The sequence below is a fragment of the Charadrius vociferus genome, unplaced genomic scaffold (genome assembly GCF_000708025.1).
Source record: "Charadrius vociferus isolate BGI_N301 unplaced genomic scaffold, ASM70802v2 scaffold324, whole genome shotgun sequence".
Classification (NCBI taxonomy): Eukaryota; Metazoa; Chordata; class Aves; order Charadriiformes; family Charadriidae; genus Charadrius; species Charadrius vociferus.
The window spans coordinates 3,010,168-3,030,857 of NW_009648041.1; the positions used below are offsets into that span (position 1 = coordinate 3,010,168).

The window sequence follows — 20,690 nt, forward strand, 5'->3', positions numbered from 1 at the left end:
CGTAATAATAACATTAACTGTGTTTGTGCTCCTTTTATAACCAAGCCCTCAACTTTTCTATTTCTTTGCATATATGAAGAGAATAATTTGGTTATTTAATATAGACATCTTGTTTCAAAGAGTCATATAGCTGTTAGGAATAGTAATAATTATCCACCAGAACAGGCTGTATAGCTTTAGTAAACAACGATGTAGTGGCATATTTCATGATGGGTTTTTATTTTATTTGAAGTTGAGCGTTACGTAAACCTTAACAATTGCAGCGACAGATCTCACTCATTCTGAAAAGCGAGTATACAGTTCAGTAGTATAAAACAGTAAATTGCCCCTACAGTGTATTGATCAAAATGTTGTAGCCTTTAAAGAACTGGGAAGTGTGATATTTTTTTCTTTTTCTCTGAGACATACTGCGTTTTAGTGCTCAAGATATTTTGTGTGGTGTATTTTAAGTAATAAATTTGAAACTAAAAGGCCTATAACCGTTAACTAGAGTTGGTATGTTGCCTTGGTTTTAATTCAGTTAAAATGAATTCCCATTTGTAGGAATAAATAATGGAACTTAACTCTTAAAAGGTCTTCAGCTGTTCCGGTGGAAGATTTTAAAATCAAATGCTGATGTTTAAGGTCAAGATTGCTTGCAGTGTTTTGATACAAGCTATAAGAAATAAGTAATTCCTAACTGCTGTGGACAACAGTATGGAAATTCTGGTTTTGTCAAGAAAATACTCAAGACTTCTTCCTAAACTAGCTTACCAGTTTTATCCTTTATGAATATACTACAGAAGACTAGGTTGAGGCTTTGCTCAGAATGCTCGGTGTTGGATGAAGCTGCTGGTCTCTGCTGATACCAAAGGGACCTCACTGACACACTGTATGCAATCTAAAGTGAACAATTTGGGATGTTGATGGAAAATGGTTTCCTCTGTGGCTTTTAATTAGGGTGGTCTGGATGCTAACTCCTGCTTTGGAAGATTAAAATTACTGATTTGTGGTAGCCAACGCGACTTACTTGGGAAGGACATTTGTTGTCCTCTCTTTCATACTATACCCATAGGTATGTGGCATTAATGATCTTTGCGGAGAAGGGTGTGTGGTTTGACTTTACATGGCAGACCTTATAGCCGGTCACTCTTATCATGAGTCTGTCCGTTTGCTTTTGTGCTTGAAATACTTGGTTTCCTGCAGAACAAAGTCTGGTAATCTCTGTATGTTTGCTTTTTATGGCTTACACTTGCGATAAACTTTTTCTGTTTAGTGTAGTGCCTTTTCTCTAAATTTTTGTTTCTTGTCAGACTAACTCTACGGATACTTATTCTCTGTGTCAGCACTGCCAGCAAACTGAAATAAGTATTTTAGTTTGTTTTCAGTGGTTTATGTGGTATATTTCAAGAATATGACCTAATAAAATGTACCTGTACCCGAGGTGGTTTATATGAAGGTACGCCATTTAGTTGTATTTCTGATGGTTCCTTTTTGATAGGAACTTCTCCTACAACTTTGTCAATTACAGTAGCTGTATGTCAATAAATATAATAAAGGTTTATTTCTTATATTGATGAATGGTATGCTGTTTCATTACTGTCATCCTTGTGTATCTGTTTTCTTCCATATGCGCTTGGAATTATATTACAGGTCAGAGCGCACAAATCAAATAAACTGGAATGCTGTAGAATATGTTGGGTAAGCAAATAGATTTTTTTTTTTTTATTTTTTTCGGTTAACTGCTTTTATTTTAGAGAAGATATGCTAAACACACTTCCTTTTTATTTTGGGTATGGAATGCCTCTAAAAGGCTTCCTCATAGACACCACAGTCTTTTTCCCCAAATGACTTCTTTCCAGCATAACCGTTACAATATAGTCCATATTTTTAAAACTTGGTACTATATGTATTTGACATACAACTTGCATTCATGCAGAGGTAATTTGTGTTGGTAAGAGCTGTTTTGTACTGGCACAGGATCTGTTAGCATAGTTAACAACTACATTACTTCAGTAGAGCAGCAGAGGGAGAAGAAAGTAGTATGCGTTTCTTTGACCAGCTTTACTGTCAGGTGCTTTTAAGAGATCCATCTTTGTTCCACGATGTTAATACTGGCTTCCACTCATACCATGAATGAAAATGGAATGTTGAATATCACTAAAGTGTGTCTTCCTTTTAACAGTTGCGCAATAAAATGCATTAAGCTAGGTTAATGTAAACAGTAGAGCTGCTCAAATTATATAGCTGTGTCAAGGGACGCTCAATTATCCCAGAAATTTGCTGCGTGGTGGTGGTGGTTTTGTTTTCTTTAACAGTGCTGATTATCACTGGGTTCTCTTACCATAGCTAGAATTATTTGGCATTTACCAAAAGTAGAGGTTTGACCTGAAGAGTCTTGGTAAGAGAAAATATGTATTTAAGGTTAGGTTTTTTTAGTGAAATTGTCTAAACTCGATCACTGAACTTGATATGGTGAAATACTTAGTCAGTGTGGATGCTTAGCAAAGGTAGTTCCACGTGGAATTAGGCATGAAATTGCAGAAAATGTTTTGAAATTCATTTTCTTAAGATCAAAAGGTCTTGGTTGTTATAGAGGTCATAATTTGAGTCTGGTTATTTGTCAGACTTGACCTTTCAGTTCTTCTTTTCAACACTTTTTTCATATACTTATTACAGAAGAGAGTTAAATGATTCATTCATGTTTGAAGAAAATATGTGAGAATTCTACAGGCAGGTAGTGGGGTCTGCCTGAAAATGCTGTGTCCTCCAGTCCTTATTACTATTTTCAAAACTTGTTTTACTTTTATTTTGCTTTTTGGAAGAACGCTATCTTGTAGGAGTAGCTTAGTATTGAGTCGAAGGGCAAGCGCGAAGTTACAGCGGTTGGCGATACAGCTGACTAAAAATGTTCCCGTCACAAGCTTCAGTTGTTCTACTGACACAGCTACTGATAAGGCTCTGCTGTGAGCTGATTTGGCTTCAAAAAGCCACTGATTTTTTTGCATGAGTGCATGTCATCGTGGCATTTTTTGCGTGTTTGTTTATTAAAGCTTGTCTGTTTATCTTACCTGCCCCAGTGTGACATTGTTTGGTACCTGCCGCATACACACCATATACAGCAGAATTTATGTGGAATCATCAGTCTTGGAGTCAACCTTAGAGGTTTCACCAGGGAGACCAAAGAGTGAAAAAGCATTGTACTGAGGTATTACTTCAGCATACAGGTTCGGATAAGAAATAATCAGTAGTCTAGTTGGGTGAAGGTTGCATTACTGATGCTGCTCTTGTTTTATGATTATATGGAACATTTGTTTCTGAGCATAGTTTTGCTGAAGTAGTTAACATGCAATTCTCAAACTTCTTGGGGAATACATTAAGACAGTTTCTCCTGGTTTTATGCATGTGTGTTTTCTTTTTTCAAAAACAAGCACTCCGAAGATACCTCCTGGGTCATTTGAAAGATGTTGCACATCAGAGTAGTTAATGCTGCATATAGAAGGACAAAGATGTCTCTTTGTTGCAGAGTTTTTGAAATCTGTTTTACTTATAATGAAGCAGTTTCTGCTATAAAGGATACTTGTAGTTCCACTCCTGTTTAACTATGTTGATATTTTTTGGCCCATATTATTCAGGTAATGCAATTTATTTTTTGTTGCCATGTGACAGCTCAAGAGTTGGCAAACTGAATAGGGGAAGAATAATGAAGCTACTCTCCAAATACATTATTTGTGCAGAGCCTTTAGCATTTTATATTAAAAAAACCCAGACATACAAACAAAAATGTGGTAGAGAAGAGATTATGCAGGTCATGTGAACAATCAATTTTTTCCTCTAGCAGTATTCAATAAACCACTGATACAGTTAGGTAACACCTGGCCTTGTTAAGATGGTCAAAAAGAGATGTTTGATTTCTGGATGCATATGCCACTCATTTTAATAATGCTGTATGTACATAATTGGACCAAACATGGTATCTAGTTATATCAAGAAGTAACTTTGAACAGAAGGCATTTTCAGAACAAAATACGCAATTACTAGTAACAGTAGTTTTCCGAAATGCTTGTTACTCAATAGACTTTTAGTTTGTATTAGTGTGGTTCTGACTGGTAACAAAAATTGTAGAGGCTGGAGAAGGGAAGGGAGATTAGAGGTGAACCCCAGCCATACCAATTATTTGTGCTTTTAGAAAACGCCAAGTAATTCTAGCCAGCAGGAGACAATTCAGGGTGAAACTTGTACTTGATTAAATAATTCTGCCTTCATCTCACTTCATGTTACTGTTCAGTTGAGGCCTTTGGTTCCACTTACTTGAGTTTTGGGATTTTTATGCTATTGTCAGGCTCTAAGGAAACATTATCAGTTGTAATAGAGTGCCATTTAAATATATTAATCTCTTTGATAAACACTTATGTTAGAAACATAATCTTAGGAAATATCTTATTAGGAAGAATTTAATTCCTCTTTAAAACTTTGGTATTTTAAATAATAATTTAAATAAAAACATGGACGTGTGCTATTAATGATGTTTTCCTTAGTTTTAGGAACTGATTTATTCTTAAAGCTTGTTTGTGAATTAAAATAAAGAAAAAAACATCCTTTCTACTTATCTGGCATATCTGAATCTCAAATGAGAGTTACTCTTCATCTACAATGCATATATCAATACACAACACACATAAAGAGCTCATATGAAAGCTTTTTTTTTTTTTTCTCGTAATATAAGGGCTGTTGGAAGTCTTCAGCAGAGCTATGAATGATATTTATGTTATCCTTTTAATAAGAATATGCTTTCAAAAGACTAAATCCTTTAGTTTTAGTTTCTCTTTATTCCATTCCATGAAAACATATTGTCTGGATTTTCATTAAGGTTTACTGGAGTGATTTTAAGTTTTTCTTTGTTACAGAAACTGTAGCTAACATGCTAATAAGTAAAATGCCACTAAAAAAGGGTTTAGAAGATATGTTTAGACCTACAGCCCTTCTTTGGGCTGTTCAGAGCTTGGCTGAAGTTAATATTCAAGGTTAAGGTATATTTACAATAATGAGAACTGTGTCAGTTTAGTCAGATGTTTTAAAACTTTTTTTTGTTGTTAGAAAAAATGTCTTAAGGATAGCAGAAAAATGCCACCAATGGAGAGTTTTCTAGTTTTTGCCTGTCATCTTATGAAGATGAAACATAAGATGTCACATAGGGAGTCAGCTTTTAATAAAGTCCGCGTACTTTTTCCAGTCTCCTCTTCACAGGCTGGAGTGACAGAACGTACTCCATGTACTCCAATGCAACCTTGCAATAAAGAAACAGATGAAAACCAGATTCATCTTAAACTGTTGGAACATACTGTGTTTCAATGATAAAGTTGCATAGAAAGATCTGAGAGATGTATGGTGTTTTCCAGTAAGGTTTTCTGACTAGTATGTGGGGAGAGGAGATAAAAGCATTCAAGCCAGGAATAAGCTGGGAATAGAAGGCGACAAGAATCAATAATGAACAGAAATTCTTAAAAGGTAGTCTCTGCTTTCCTGTGCTTTAGTTTCCCTTTTGCTTGCTTCCCCCCTGCCCCCTTTGAGAATGAAATTATTTTTCCTGATGGTAATTTATTACCTAATTCCTCAGTCTGTCTTTCATGAGAGACAGGACGGCGTTGGTGACTCTAGCAGTGCTGTCTAATGCTGCTGAGAGCAATTAAATTGTTGACAGGAGTAGAGCTGTAGAATGGGAAGATAAATAATACAAAAGCACGTGATGCTGGGGTTGTAATCTGTGCTGCGTTAAAGTGTCCTCCTAAGAAGTCTCAGGGGGAAGGGATAGGTTATGGCTGCGTGTAGAAGACTAGGTATGGGAAATAGCTTTCTTTGAAAACTTTGTAGGCTCTTGTCTAGGCTGTCTTAAGGCTGTAACTTTGTGCAGTAGCACTGTTATGCTCAGTATCAGGTGTGTACTTATCTGTAGGATGCATAGAGATTTATGATGTCCAAGAAACTTGTAGTATTTGAAGCCCAGGTCAAATTCTTATGAATGCTTGGTATAAATATATTTGAGAGGGTTGGGAACTTCATCTGGCAAGGGTTTTTCAAGATTCTTGTACTAATTGATTCTGTTATTGCTGTCCCTTTTAAATCATTCAGACATTTATTTATTGCAACCAAAACTTCTTTGATTTGGGAATTCGTTCAGGGAATCCTCTGTTTACTCACATTTCTAATATCTCATGGTCACTTCTTTTTTGTGCCTTGAGCCTCAAATGCATATGTTTGCAACTGTGTTGATCTTTCAAGATGGTATTGAAAGAGTAGTTGTCTTCACAGATTCAAAGCTTTTGCTTTATTTCATCTCTTGTAACTGCTTTATTTTGCCTGCTCTTCCCAAAACAGATGGTGTGTATATGGCAAGTGCTTTAAAGCAAGCTTTTCACGTTCCTTGCTCTTCAGAGCTTCTGATACAGACTCTGTCACAGTTGGTTTCTTAAATATATTGTACTCCTGTGTACAGTGGTAGGCTCTGCTAATTCATTTTGAGTAGTTCATTCACAACCAGGAGTTTGTCTTTTGTGGGAAGTCTTGATTGAAAGTCTTCAGTCGGCACTCAGTAAGATAGTCTCTCTTAGAATCACATAATACAGGAGTGGAAAAAAAATGGGTGTGCTTTCTAACCTTAAGTTTGTGGCTTTGCTTTTCTGTGCCAACAGTTCTTGGCCGGATCTTTGTTTTGTCACCCTCAGGACTGCTTTGACAGTTCTTTCAAATGAATTATTCTCTTATTTCCTGTCTGTGTTCTGCAGACCTGTCTGGTTCATAATTTATGAAGGAAGTATTCTCATAATATCTTAATGCTAGTTGTTTAATTTTTATAAGAGAATAAGCCTACATCCATATGCTTATGTATATATACACACATACTGGATGTGAATGTAATGTGATTATTAACATCTCAGCCATGATTTGGAGTATCCTTGTGGAACATTTTGAGTTGTAGCCGTTTTACAACTTGAAAATCTGTACAAAAACTTTTGTAACGTGCCAAGAGGGTGGTTGGGAACAGAGCTTATTGCAGGTTCCCGCTGGATCTGTTACGCTTGCTTTATTCATTAACTAGGCTGGAGCAGCGTTAACGCTGGAGTGAGGCACACCAGATGGGTGGCACTGGAGATGACCTTTCTTCATAAAACAAATAGAGCTTTGGCTGCTTTTCTTGCTGTCATCTCTGTTCCATATCTGTCACATGCTGTGAGGTATCACTGGTGGCCTTTATTAGGTGGTGGCCCTTTGCAGTCCGTATTATTTAAGAGAGTCCTTAAAAGATGTTATTACTTAAGCCTTGCTGGTTTGAATGAGCAGTGGAGATGTCAGTTGACACACTGTGCTACATTGCAAATTGCTTAACTATTTAATTCCTACTCAAACAGAAGATTTGAAAACAAGATGTGTTGAAAGAGACTTTTGCCAAGCAACAGCAACAGAAGTCTGCCCCAGAATAAGATTATTTGAATATCTTTCTTTTTGTTTATTTAATTTAGATCATCTTAGTCACACATACATGTGAAACAGATTTATTGTTCTAAATTATTAATAAAAGCTCTTTTGAAGACTTGTTCTTAAATTATAAACTCACTCACCAAAATTTTATTGGCTGTATTACTAAGCTGTACAAATCTTTGTATAAACCAGTTAGTTGTAAATAAACACAAGCATAAGAGAAAAACAAATTGAAAGTAAAATCATACTTTTATATAAAAGAGAAATCCTTAGTAAAACTTTTCACTCAGCTTTTATTTAATACAGCAACTTTAACATTGTTTTTTCTGTATTTATTTAATTCTATCCAAGATCAGCTTGACATGTGTCTCAAAGATCTTTTGGCTCCTAATAAATACAAGATTGCATAACATAAAAATAAAGAGCCGTATCTATCAGCTTTATAAATATATAGCAGATGAGCAAAAAGTGCTGTCAAACTTAGCATAGACTTATCCTTTGTTTCAAATCAACTTCCAGCTCAGGAGAATTAACCTTTCTTCTGGAAAGTACGGATACAGAATTTGAGTATAATTGATTGTTTAAGTCAAGGTTTCTTCCTTTCAGATTTAAATTAGAATTGATGGTTTTGTTTATTTTGGTATGAGTCGATCCGCTTTAACTAAAGGTGTAAGCTTCTTTTTCTGAACCCTGGAAGTCAGATTGGTAAATTCCTTGTCGCTCAAGAGAAATGGATTGAGGAATGTCTTTGTAGATGTTCTCCTGCTGTAGCTCCAGGCCTTGAGGAGAGAGTGCACACATCAGATACTACTTTCAACTAGAGCAGAATGGCTGAAAGCCAGTTAGTCAGACGGAGATTTGTATTGTTTTTTTCCTCCTTTCTCCCCTCTCTCCCTCTGCAAATGTGGTCGGCTTCTGATCGATGTTGGGATGTTCTTTCCTTTGCTGCTGCTTACAGCTGAAAGGGGAGGCCTTTGGAAATGTCTTTGAGCCTTATGGTAGCGGTCAAATAACATGTTAGTGGACTCCTGGCTGCCTGTGCAGATTGAGGTGATGCTTCTCTTCAGTGTGCATGTGTGTGTATATGTATGGATTATATGCATGTATCAATAACGATGTATTCTGAAGTCCTCATTATAATAATAATAATAATAATGTTATTATGAGGTAATCTTTAAAGAAACAATGAAAAAGAGAAAATGATTGGCAGGGACAAAACTTCTATTTTCTTCAGTCATGCCAAAAGTTCTTCTGTATCTTGATAGGAACTGTGGGCTTGTGGCATCAGCTTTTGGTTGAAATTTTCTGACTTTTTTTTATATGAGGCTAGAATTGACCTTCAAGGTCCCTCTCAGTTCCTCGTGTTAATCCCTTTGTGGAAATGGTCATGAATTAATAGCTGTTAGAGCCTAGCAGAGAACTTGTAATAGGAAAACAAATTAAATGTCAACAATTATGAAAGTGACTTTAAATTTTGACCCTACATTTGAAGGCATTGCATAAATGTAATAACATACTGTCTGTGAATAACACGGAGGAATATAAAACATGCTGAGGTGCCTGTATGATGCCTAGAATTAGATAGCCATAAAGCATACTGACAATATGTAGTTTTTTATTCTTCTAAAATATGTTAACCAGGTTATGGTTAAAAGAATTTAAAACGTGTCATTCTGAGCTATTTGTAACCGTTTAAGTTCTGTGGGAGTCACTTTTACAGAAAATGTGGTTATGTACTGTAAAAGATGGGGTTTGTATTTTCTTTATGCATCGATCTCTTGTGCTGTGTTTCAAAGCAAGCAGGAACAGGCGGAGGTTTGCTTTTGATACAGCACAGCATTTAAAATTCTAGTATTGTGAAAAGGTTATGTATTATTGAAAGATTTAGCATGGAAGCTTTTTGTTTTCAGTATAAAGTTGCATTAGGATAATATTTTTTATCATGCTGGTAGAGATCAAAGTATTAGTATAGTAAATAATCCTCTTTGTCTAACATATCTAAATATATAGTGCTAGCTTGCACACTGTGCTCCTTACTTCAGGAGAAACCAAGAATTGATTGCGGGCTGTCTGCCAGTAGAACAACAGTTCGTCTCTCTATGTGGGAAGAACATCTTTTGCTGGCACAAAATGGGATTATACCATTGCCAGGTGTCAGTGCCACCTTTGCCATTGTACCATTGCCAGGAGTCAGTGACAGCTCCTTAATTATTGCTTTTGTCTGTGACAATTTATCCTGTGTCTATACTTACAGTGTCTATACTCAATGTTTATCACCAAGCCAAGCAAACGTGGTGTCTGTGTGTGTGTAAGGTTGCCATATCTTTGTGTCTATGATACATATATATATGCACATGCAAGCACCTAAACTGGCATGTTGAGGATGGAAGGTATATTCTTCTCCAACTGTTGTTGGCCTTGCGTGGCTGACATGGTTGTGCTAGTGTCCTCAACAAAATATCCCTGTAAGTACAACCAACTAAGCATAGATAGCAGACCACTGAAAATACGTACATTAGTTTATAGTTTCCTACAAGATGATGCTAATTCCATGTCAGTTGTTTTTCTTCTGAGATATGCTGCAATAAATGCATAGAATATGTAGAAATATTTTTATAGGCAAGAATTATATAAAATTCAGTGCAAATAAGGGTATTTGATAAGAAACAATGGATTTGCTTTAAGGTAACAGTCTTAATATTTTTATAGCGGAGGGTAACATAAAAACATAAATAGACTTTAGAGTTCAAGCTAAGTTTACCAATCTGCATTGATATTAAATGCAAGACATTTTGTCTAGCCAAGATCACCCAGTGAGCCTCGGGTAGCTTTTAAAAAAATATCTTTAGCTTTCAGAGTACTTTGAATGCACAAATGTTAAGAAAAGGCACTTAGTTAAATCAATATGTATTCTACCTTTTCTCTGAAACAGTGTTGTTTAACTGCTGGTTTGAGATAACCATAAGGTGGAAGAGCTCAGTTGGCTGTCTCATGAACTGTTCTTAATGAGCATTATGTTATTTTCCCCTCTCGTTTTTCTAGGCTGTTCAATTAACCCCTAGACGATGGCTGAACCTGCAGGAGTACCAAAGCAAAAAACTAATGGCAGACCATGGGGTTACAGTTCAGAGATTCTTTGTAGCTGATTCTGCAAATGATGCCCTGGAGGCTGCTCAGAGACTAAGTAAGTTGACTGATAATGGGAGGAATCTGCTTCACTAGATAGCAATCTGGAAAATAAATTGCTTTCTAATAAGCTGTACACAATCTTCAAATTGGTGCTTATTGAAAAGGTTTGATATATTATCCAGACCATAAATATATGCTTAATTTCATATGTGAACAACAGTTTATAACAGCAATATTTCTTTAGAACTTTATTTCTAAAATTTTTTGTATGCAGTCTTTAATTAACATTATTTATGTCATTTTGAATAACTCAGAATTCAGAATAAGTTCATGGATGGTTTCTGAGGTAATTTATTTGTTGTTGTATACTTGATATAACTTAAGGAACTGAAGTAAACGAACTTGCAAAAAAAGTTGTTTTCAAATAAAAAATTGCTCTATTAAAAAGCAAAGGAAGGAAAAGGCTGTGGATTCTCCTTTTTTGAAGATATTCAGAACCCAGTTGGACACAGTCTGCTTTAGCTGACCCAGCTTTGAGCAGGTGGGTTGGACTAGACGGTCTCCGGAGGTCCTTGCAACCTCAACTCTTCTATGATTCTATGAAGATATAAAATATGTAGGAGAGAATTATAAAAATGTATGTTTGTTCATGTGCATGTTAGACCATGTGGAGAGAAAAAAGGTGAGTTGAATTACCTACCATCACAAAGGGACTTGACAGTGGCTGAGAGAGAAGACCATGCTTCTGGAACTTCATTTTGCTTCTCTGATAACATCCTCATTTTAGTGTGGTGAACATAAGATTGTCATGTGGGTCAGAAATGAATTTATGTAATACCTTTTCTCTCAAAAGGAAATATGTTCAGGTATGTTTGTCACTCAATTCTAACTCTGAAAGAAGTTTTCTACTTCAAGTTAAGGGTAGTTTACATAGATTTCCTCTTTTCATTTACCTTTTATTAATATATCATAAATCAAAATGCCAGAGGACAGATGTTATTGTAGTCTAATTGTCTAGTAACAGGAAAGTTTTTTGTTTTATGTTTTACGTAATGCACAAGCCACTTATTCAAATACATTTCAGTTTTGCACACTGGAAAGTAAATTAACACAACTTACTCGTATCAAAGGTCTCATCGGACCTCAAGTACCTGAATAGGGTTCGCGTAATGTTACCTGAATAGGGTTCGCGTAATGTCTTGCTAGATCTCTGTAACTTTATTAAGGTGATCTATTTTTCAGGAATCAAAACCGTCTTATGTCAACCAGTATATTTGAAAATATATTTGAAACAAAAACGTTAAATGCTACTGTTGTGGTCATTTGGCAGTGCAAACTGAAAACTGATGCAAAGCTCATAGAATTGGAGGGTTTTCTCATGTCTGGATGTCTGAGAAAATGAAGAAATGCTAAGTGAAGTTGTGGCAGGTTTTTCACAAATCTTACAGCACTTAAACTCTCCTCTTCATGATTGAACTTGTAAATGGATTGTTCTATCCAATAACTATTACTAATCTTGATCCCTATAACTATTTTGAGAAATAAATTACTCCATGAAAGGCAGTGAACCTTTTCTGTTTTATGATGCCAGATTTGTTTTAAATACCCTCCGTAACTTGCCTGCTTTGCAAATCACAGAAATATTGGTCTATAGGAAAAAAAAAACAAAAAAACAAAAAAACCTCTTGAAATTTAACTAACGAAAAGTGAAATATAAAACCAAATTAATTACTTGCTAATCAAACTCTGTCAGGTAAATTGTATGTATTTTAACTGGGTTGGCTTTTTAACACTTCAGAATATTATCAGTCAGTTGTACCTTTCCTCATTTTATATAATTGCATTCAAGCATGCTGCGTTATTGGGCAATAAAGAATTGTGGTTTATAGTGTTGAGGCTATTTCATGTTGAACTGATTGACACACTCCATTGATCCACTAAATAATTAACAACGTCCTCGTAACCATTCTGATAGTGTGCTGCCCTTGTACTTCTAACATGCACTTTGAAAATTAAGCATCAAGAACACAAGTTTTGCTACCATGGTCACCGTTGTTTCAAGATTTCACCAGATTTATCTTCTTTATGATCCTTCAGACTAGTAGTATCTCTGTCACTTGGGTTTATCTGCACAATTTGATGTGGGCTGCCGTCCTCTGAATATGCAACCACACAAAGTAAAAAGTTATTGGCAGAATAAAAAACTTCAACCTACAGGAGACACAAAATACCCCCAAATAAAATAACCAATGGAGATAGCTTCCTCTTGATAGACAGGCATTCTGCAGTAAAAGATGGTGAAAAGAGAGGCAAATCACCCCTGCCAAGTCCTGCTCAAAAATCTGGCGTTTTAGGTAGTATGCCATATCGCAGCTGTCCTTAACTTTAGCTTCTGCAAACAAGACAGGATGCTTGCCAATCTATTTTTAAGATAAAAATAGAATAAAGTTATCAAAACTTGGAAGTCAAAGGTTCAGTATTTATTGTGAAAGGAGGTTCTTATAGATTTGTCATCATGAATACAGGAGAAACAATTATTTTCTTTTATAGTCTTGCAGCGTTACATCAGTCGCATGGGTCTGTGCGTGTGATAAAGGGGTACAGATAAAGGGATAGAAATTTCTGACACAGAAGTCTTTACAAAATGTGGTATTCACAAATTAATTTCACAATTTCACTAAACACTACAGGCTTGACAGAGCTGTCTGTACTGCTGTAGTGCCTGTGGTCACCAGTCTTGCTATTGTTAGATTTCCTGTTGATGCAATGGAAAGAGATGGGATTAGATAATTTTTGCTGCTGTCTTCACTTGTCAGGAAGGTGTTAACGCATGTGTTCTTGAAAGGGTTTGCCTTTATCCAGTATCAGCATTTTTGTTATAGTTTGCTCATTTCCTCTGTTGCGCTCTCTATTTTTATTAATATGTACACTGACTACACTGAATATTAATTTTCTCAGAAAGATTTTCAAAACTTACCAACAGCACAAAAGGCAGTCTACAAGGAATTTTTAATGGAATTAAAGGATTGTTTTTTTTTCTTCTAAGATAAGAATGGCAGATGTGAAGAAAATTAAAATGACATCACTAATATTGACTTCAAAAGAAGTTGTACACAATAAAGAATACAGAATTAGGCCCCAAGGAATTCATTGCCTTTTACGTGCTAAGCAATTTTCAGGTGTAACTCTTGTAGAGAAGGCGATATTTACAGAATACCAAGAAACGCAGTCATAAATGGTTTTGTGTTTCATGTTAAAATTCCTAGGTTTGCAAGAGAGGAAAGAAAAAGCCGTGTTGTTTTGCTACAACAGTATGGCATTGCTTGATCTGCCATCTGAAGAAACACAACCTGTAAACAAGTTCTTACAGTTCTAGTGCAGAACAAAGTGAAATATTTGGGAGCCGAGTTTTTGTCTGAAATGTAAGATCATCTGGCTGCTCCTCCGTTAACTCACAAGTCTCCAGATCTGATTTTCACTTAATGCAGTGATACATTAAGGGCTTGTTTAGCCAGAGAAAGCATTTCCTTTCTTGCTATTTCTTTTCCTCATACTGTAGTATCGATATAGGGGGGAAAAAACCCTTATATATGCATACATATACCCAGACTATTAGGGTGTGCGCATTTTCATTGCTTGTATTGGGCAGATGCACTGTGCATCATTTCAGGGTCCATCGTTTTCTCTAGCCTTCCCCACCACAGGCCCTCAAGTCTGCTTCAGCTCGTGCGCTGTTCTTTCTGTTCTGCCTGATGGAGAAGTTATTAAGTGAGCCATCGTTTTAAACTAGTGGGTGGACAAAGCTGAAAGGGATTATAATTATGCTGGAGGGTGTTACTATGTACTGTCAATTGGCTCTTTGAATCAGGAGAGAACTTACAGAGGTGGTGGAAAATGCTGACAGTCCTAAGTGGATGCTGGATGCTCGGCATGTGAGGTTTTTTCTGATTTTTAACAAAAGCAATAGAGTGCTGCCCGTTGCCACTTAGAGTGTTTCATTACATTTAGGAATCAGTCAGGTGCAGTGTTCACACTCTATTGCAGAGAAATGCAATTGAATTGAGTGCAAGGCTTTTATTCACTTTTCTTTAAAAAATTGTATAACAAAATATAGTCTCTGCATACCCTATTTCTATTGCCTTATGCATGAGGGAACTCATAAAATTCGGCTTTGGACTAAAGGCATGCTTTTTATATCAGGCTGAAGAGGTAAACATGTATTTTATAAAGAACAGAAGAGGTTTATTGAAGCCTCTTTCCATGAGGTCATTTACCTGTCACCTATTATTCACCATTTTTTTGAGAATATTGAAAGAGTTCTCAGTCATGTGATCACCAGTTTCCCTCTTCTCTCAGCCTGCTGGGTTTTTTCCCCTTGGCTATGTTTAATTTAGATGGCAGGCTGTGGTTTTAGATGCTGTTTTAGATCCCTTATCTGAAAGTTCATCTCTCCGATGCAAGTTGTGAAAGCCACTCGAAAGCAGTGTGTGTTTAGAAGGGATCAAAAATTGATCTTTAGCTTAGTAGTGTCCTTTTTTGTATAGATTATGAAGAAATTGTTGGTGATAATGCTGTCTATTTAATCTAAGCTTTTACATTAGGAAAAATGAGAAAGATCCTTGAACCTGATATTTCTGAGGATACTAGAAATGTGAATTTAGGTGGTTTTTGTTATACCAGGAAGAGCTTTTCTATGAGTATCCTGTACAGACCAGCCCCCTGTTGTTAAAGTTATCTTGAAGTGACTTAATTTACTCCTCAGTCTTTGAGTTTGTAGCCTACTTAGCTGACCTCTTTTTTTACTGTCATCGTGTACTTTGCTTACATGATTTAATTCTCTTTCTTCTTCTCTCTGTCAGGATAGATAGGAGAGGAATTGCCTCCTTCAGCATTTATGTGATTTCCTTATTTCTTTCTCATGTGTATTTCACTGTGTAGTAATAATCTTTCACCTGTGCATAATGAGTTATTTCTCAAAAAATTCTATGTACTTAGTGGTTGTAACTAGTGATTTTTTTTTTTTTAGAGTACCTTGGATTATGCTTCTCTGCATATGTTGAAAAATCACGTGTTGCTGAAATAGTGTTCCATGGAGCTGTAGGCAACAGACTTGCTCGCTGTTAAGGAACAGTTCCCCCATAAGTCCTCTTATTTTCTCTGACAGCTTTTATTAAAGTTCTTTATACTTAAATTATGGCTTTCTGAAACTATCCTTTCAGGCAAAATAATGCTGTAAGTTATTGACTAATATGATTCTATTCTCAAATGGGTAAGTATTTAGAAAACAACCTTTTAAATTTAATAGAAAACTAGTGGTGGATGAGTTGCCTTTAAACCACGTTCAGCATTATTGAGCACGAGTATTTCTCTTATTCTGTTTACCGCATTTTAAGTTGATGGACTTTGCCTTGTCTGAGTGGTGGAATCTAAGACTAGAGGGAATCTGCATTTTCCTGCAACTTCTCAATAATAGGAAATACCTATTAATACTCTTACTCCCAGTCTTCATAGACACTACTTGAATGCATCCATTTCAAAACTCCACAAAATGTGACATTGTCTGTGGTTATAATCTCTTTCTGTCCCTTGTCCAATTTCCTATGCTTTCTTAGAGCCCTTCCCTCATTGTTTCCATTTTCTCTTGTTACTTTCTAATGCCATCTTCCACTTTATGAGTTCTGACAAGAAAAAGCCTCTTTCTTTTTTTATGCTAAACAGTTGGGTATATTTTACCCTACTTACAACAAATATTTTGCAGTTGTGTGCAGCTAAAAGCCGCTGTATGTTTCTGTGCATACCTTTTTATTGCTGAAGTGCTTTGCTTTGACCACCATTTACTTGACATAGCGGTCACAGAAATTAATGTTTTTGTGTATGATCAGAAAACAAATGATTGCTAACAGTTCAAATAAAAATTTTTCTATGTTTGTCCAGTTTGGAATGGTTCAATTTTTAGAAAATTTTAAATTGTTGGCACAACAAAATTAGGAAAAAAAAGTCTCACTCGTCTGAAAACAATGAAAATAAAAAAAAAAAGTGAAGGTTATAAAGGGGATGCCTTGTATGGCACTCTTGTTTAAAGTAATTTTTTGTAGGCTTAGTAATCTATATGTTAGTGATCCAATTTATTTACCCCATCTACTGGTTGAAAAAATCAGTCATGGAAAATGAGAGTGGTTAGGAAAGGTGTTGAAGGCCTGTATTCACTGAAACCTGCTTTACTAAGGATTTTGTTAGAAAGTCGCGGTGAATTTGCTGTGATACAGCTACAGTGCAAGTCTGGAGTATGGCACCTATTCAGTAGTAGGTCTTTTTATGGCCATTCTTCATTTTCTCTCAGATTGCTTTTAGGTGCTTTAACTTAATCTGTCTTGGAAGCTAAACCACACAAAGGCACAATGAAGGTGGAATTAGGGTTTCCATTTGAGGATTTCATGCACAACAGCTGTGCAGACTGCTGTGTGGCAGGACCTTTGCCCCTGGACATGAGCCCTAAAATACTCCTCCTTTCTCCTCTTTGTGTATGTGCTTTGTTTGGTTGGTTTTGGATCTTGTAATTCCTGCTTGTTCTCCCTCCCCCTTGCTTCCCTCCTTCCTCTGGGTTTTGTGCTAAGAACCTTTTTTTTTTTTTTTCCCAGAGACTGCTAAGAAGTCGCAGAATTTCAAGCACAGCAGTATTTGAGCAGTGCATTATCCTTGGCAAACCCTGCAAGGGGTTTCTCACTTGGCTTTACTGCCTGCCTCCTTCCCCCTCCTCAGCTTAGCAACTTTTTTCCACGTAAGCCCTTGGCACCCGTGTGAAAAATGGGCAGCTGTCGAAGAGCACACGCATTTGGTGGTAATGGCCACGTGTTGCATCCTGCATGCCAGAAAACAGGCAGAAAAAAACTTGCAGCTTGCCTAGCACTGATTTTGAGTTTTATTCTTCTTGAAACAAAATTAATAAAAAGATTTTGTCAAAGCTTACCACTGGGTATTGTGTTGTTTCAAGTTGAGCCTTTCCGTTTCAAGTTAAATTACAAATTGTTACTTTATTAATAGTTTAGATATGGAAATTCTTTGAAGGACCCTCCGTCTCATGAGGAATTGCAGAAATAGTTAATTTCAAATGCATTGTTATGAAAAACAGATTTGTTTTATTTTTCTTATCTCTTCCCTTTGTTAGAAAATTACATGCTGAGTGTGAGTCAGTAAATTCAAACTTGAGACTGCTTACAGTAGTTGGGTATTTTATAACCATTCTTTGTCACCAAATGTCTTCATATTCAATAGATTTATAGTAATATGAGTAATGGCTAGGGGGCTAACAAATCAAAATCTCATTTCAGATGTCTGACACTAATGTTGTGCTGACTTATTGTTCTCTGAGTTGGATTTCTGATCAAATTACCAAAATAGCTACTTGGAAGTAACAACACAAAGTAAAAAATACTCTAGAAATAGGGTACTGAATTTTATATTTAATGTGTGCCATAGAAAGTGGTCATTTACAAATTTCAGTTGTGTTAAATATCTTAGTGGATTTTTGTTTATAAAAGAAGGAGGTGACAGAAGCCATAGCTCTTGACTCAGGAATTTTAACAGGTGGTAAAAAAAAATGAACATTTCACAAGGAAGGTACAAGATGACTGCTGGTATTTATTCCAGACTTGTCACACCGTATTTTATAGTTCTTCAAGGTAGTTTTGCAGCTGCAAAACAATAACCAGATGCGTAATTGAGAAGCAGCTGCATGAAATTTTCATTTTTTTATGCATAAAATCAGAACCATTAGACATGCTTTATGTGTAAGGTATGAAACACTAAACAACATTGTTTTCTCTGCAGTACTCGCAGCTGTGTAAAGGAGAGAAATCACACCTTCTACGCTCTAGATGCCCATCTGCTTCTAAATATTTGGGGGCCAATTGCTGAAACCAAATAATTTCTTTCTTTTCCGTGTTTTGTTTTTCCTTGTTTCTCTGGCTTGCATTGGAATGTACGTGATAAATTAAAGCCAAAGCAAATGCTTTGTAAAACCTGTTGTAAAAATCCACCTGTGACACTAAAGAGTCTTGTTTTGGTTTTTTTTTGTTTTTTTTTTTCCCCCTCCCAAATCAGCTGTATTTATAGCTGCTGTTTTTATCTGAATACCAGAGCATATCCCCTTTTGGGAATGTCTGTTTCTGATGGAAGATAAATGCATTGTGCTGTTTTTTAGGATTCTGCCATCATTCACTGCATGTGTTTCAAGGCAGAACTGAATCCAAATTTTTTATTTGATATAAATTACAGCACCGTTGAAAGCAATACCAGCTTGCTTGATCAATCATTTAGTTTGCACTTGTATTTTAACAAACTATATGGGACAAGGTATAAATTAATGGTTGTTGTCCAGAAGCCATGTGTCACTTTCACTTGAGAATTCTTCTCTTATTTTTTGTGAAGCCTGATGTATTTATTTAAAAGAAATATATGTGTTTATAGTTACTATATCTTAGCACATTTTTGCTAACGAATACTGCAAATATTAGGGGGTTAACTTGTGGTGGAAAAGATCAAATTCTCAGCTGGCGGTCTGTAGTTTTTCCTCCCTGGGCCTCATTACTGCGGCTGCATTGGTGGTGTGATCTTTGGGGTGACTGCGATCAGAAGAATTGTGCTTCTTCTCTTTACATGGTATAAACCTTCGGCAGGCGACACGTTTTAGGTGTTAATTTTGAAATAGTGTTTATTAGTTAGAAACTTGAAATGAGATGACAAAGCTTTGGAGATTGATGGGTCTGCGCTATTTAGTTCTGCATCTTCTATGCGATCAGCCTGTCAGTGTGTAATCTCTTGTATAAGGGTGTCAGAAACGTAATTGACACTTACGTCTGTAAAATGTGGCGTGTGTGGTTTTTAATTTAAACTTTTTAATGGGAGGCAAAATCAAGTTGAATTGAATTAGTATAAAATCTAAGAGCGGGGTGATGACATTCCAGAGGCAAGGATAGTTTATAATTGGCCTCTTTTGTAGTGTCTGTTAGCTTCTTCCTAGCAAAACTCTTCCACGTGGTCAGTAGGTTGGTAGAAATTTCTTCAAAGAAATATAAAATCTGTTCCCTCCTCCATACCGTGAAGATTTTTATCCTTGAAACTGGTTTTGAGGCTGCAGTTTCATCTGCAAAGGGGGCAAATGTGACATTAGCTCTGGTTACCCTTTCATTGCTCCTAGGTGTATGGAGAGACCTTTTGTTTTGTAGTCGGGCCTCGGATGACTGGCACGTTAAAGAACAGGAGGAACTGAGCTGGGTTTAGAGACAGTAAAACTGGGAAACTGTACAAACCGTGAAGTTTTGAGTAGTGATAGGTTCCTTCAAATTAATAGTTAAACTTACGCTGGAAAAACAGCTCTTATTCAGATGCTTTTCTTTAACTGAATTCTGAATTATTGTTTCATCTCTTACTGTTTCTTCTATTGAGTGTTTTAGACAACGGTTCTGGTTATTGCCCTACTTTTAATGCTGTCATAATTTCCCTGACCTCCACTAGTGTCCCCCAGGTGACACAGGATACAGCAGGAAGGTGCTGTTGTTGGATAACCGCTTTTGTATATAATTCAATTGAGAAAATTACTTTTTTTCTTAATCTGTCAATTGTTTCTGTTAAATTTGCTTTGCCTTTTGTCTTTATGGAATAGGTGGTGGTTTAGGATGGGCTGTGATTGATGTGTAAGGATATTAGCTTGTACATTTGCTATAAAAGCACATGGGTTTGAACCAAGCTAGAAATCTTCTCTCACTGCTGGCCTTTCAACTTGTCCAAAGCTTGGAGAACGCACAGCGTACAGCCTCCATACTGTGATTCCCATCCCGCTTTTCCTCCCACAGCCTCCTCCAGTCTGTGAAGTAATCTTAACTGGTATTTTGCAAAGGTTAGTATGACTTGCAAGAGATTGTTTTATCTTTAAAGATGGGAGCATTTTACAAGCTGATATTCTGAGTGCATCAGCAGTTGAGAAGTATGATTGTAAGAGGCTGTGATTATTATTGTTTTTTGGTAGATAATATCTACCTAAAATGGTAGAGCAGTTTTTGAAGCTGAGGGTGTTCTGACATTTCGTTAATCTGCTACTTCATATTTGA

General features: G+C 36.2%; 1 protein-coding gene across 1 annotated transcript in view; it reads left to right on the top strand.

The window, feature by feature from the left end:
* The window catches only part of SUCLG2 (succinate-CoA ligase, GDP-forming, beta subunit), a 231,940-nt gene that overhangs the window by 113,667 nt on the left and 97,583 nt on the right, over positions 1 to 20,690 (top strand). The window contains exon 3 of the mRNA XM_009883621.1: positions 10,498 to 10,639. Coding sequence (XP_009881923.1) covers positions 10,498 to 10,639 — 142 coding nt within the window. The remainder of the gene's footprint in view (positions 1 to 10,497; positions 10,640 to 20,690) is intronic.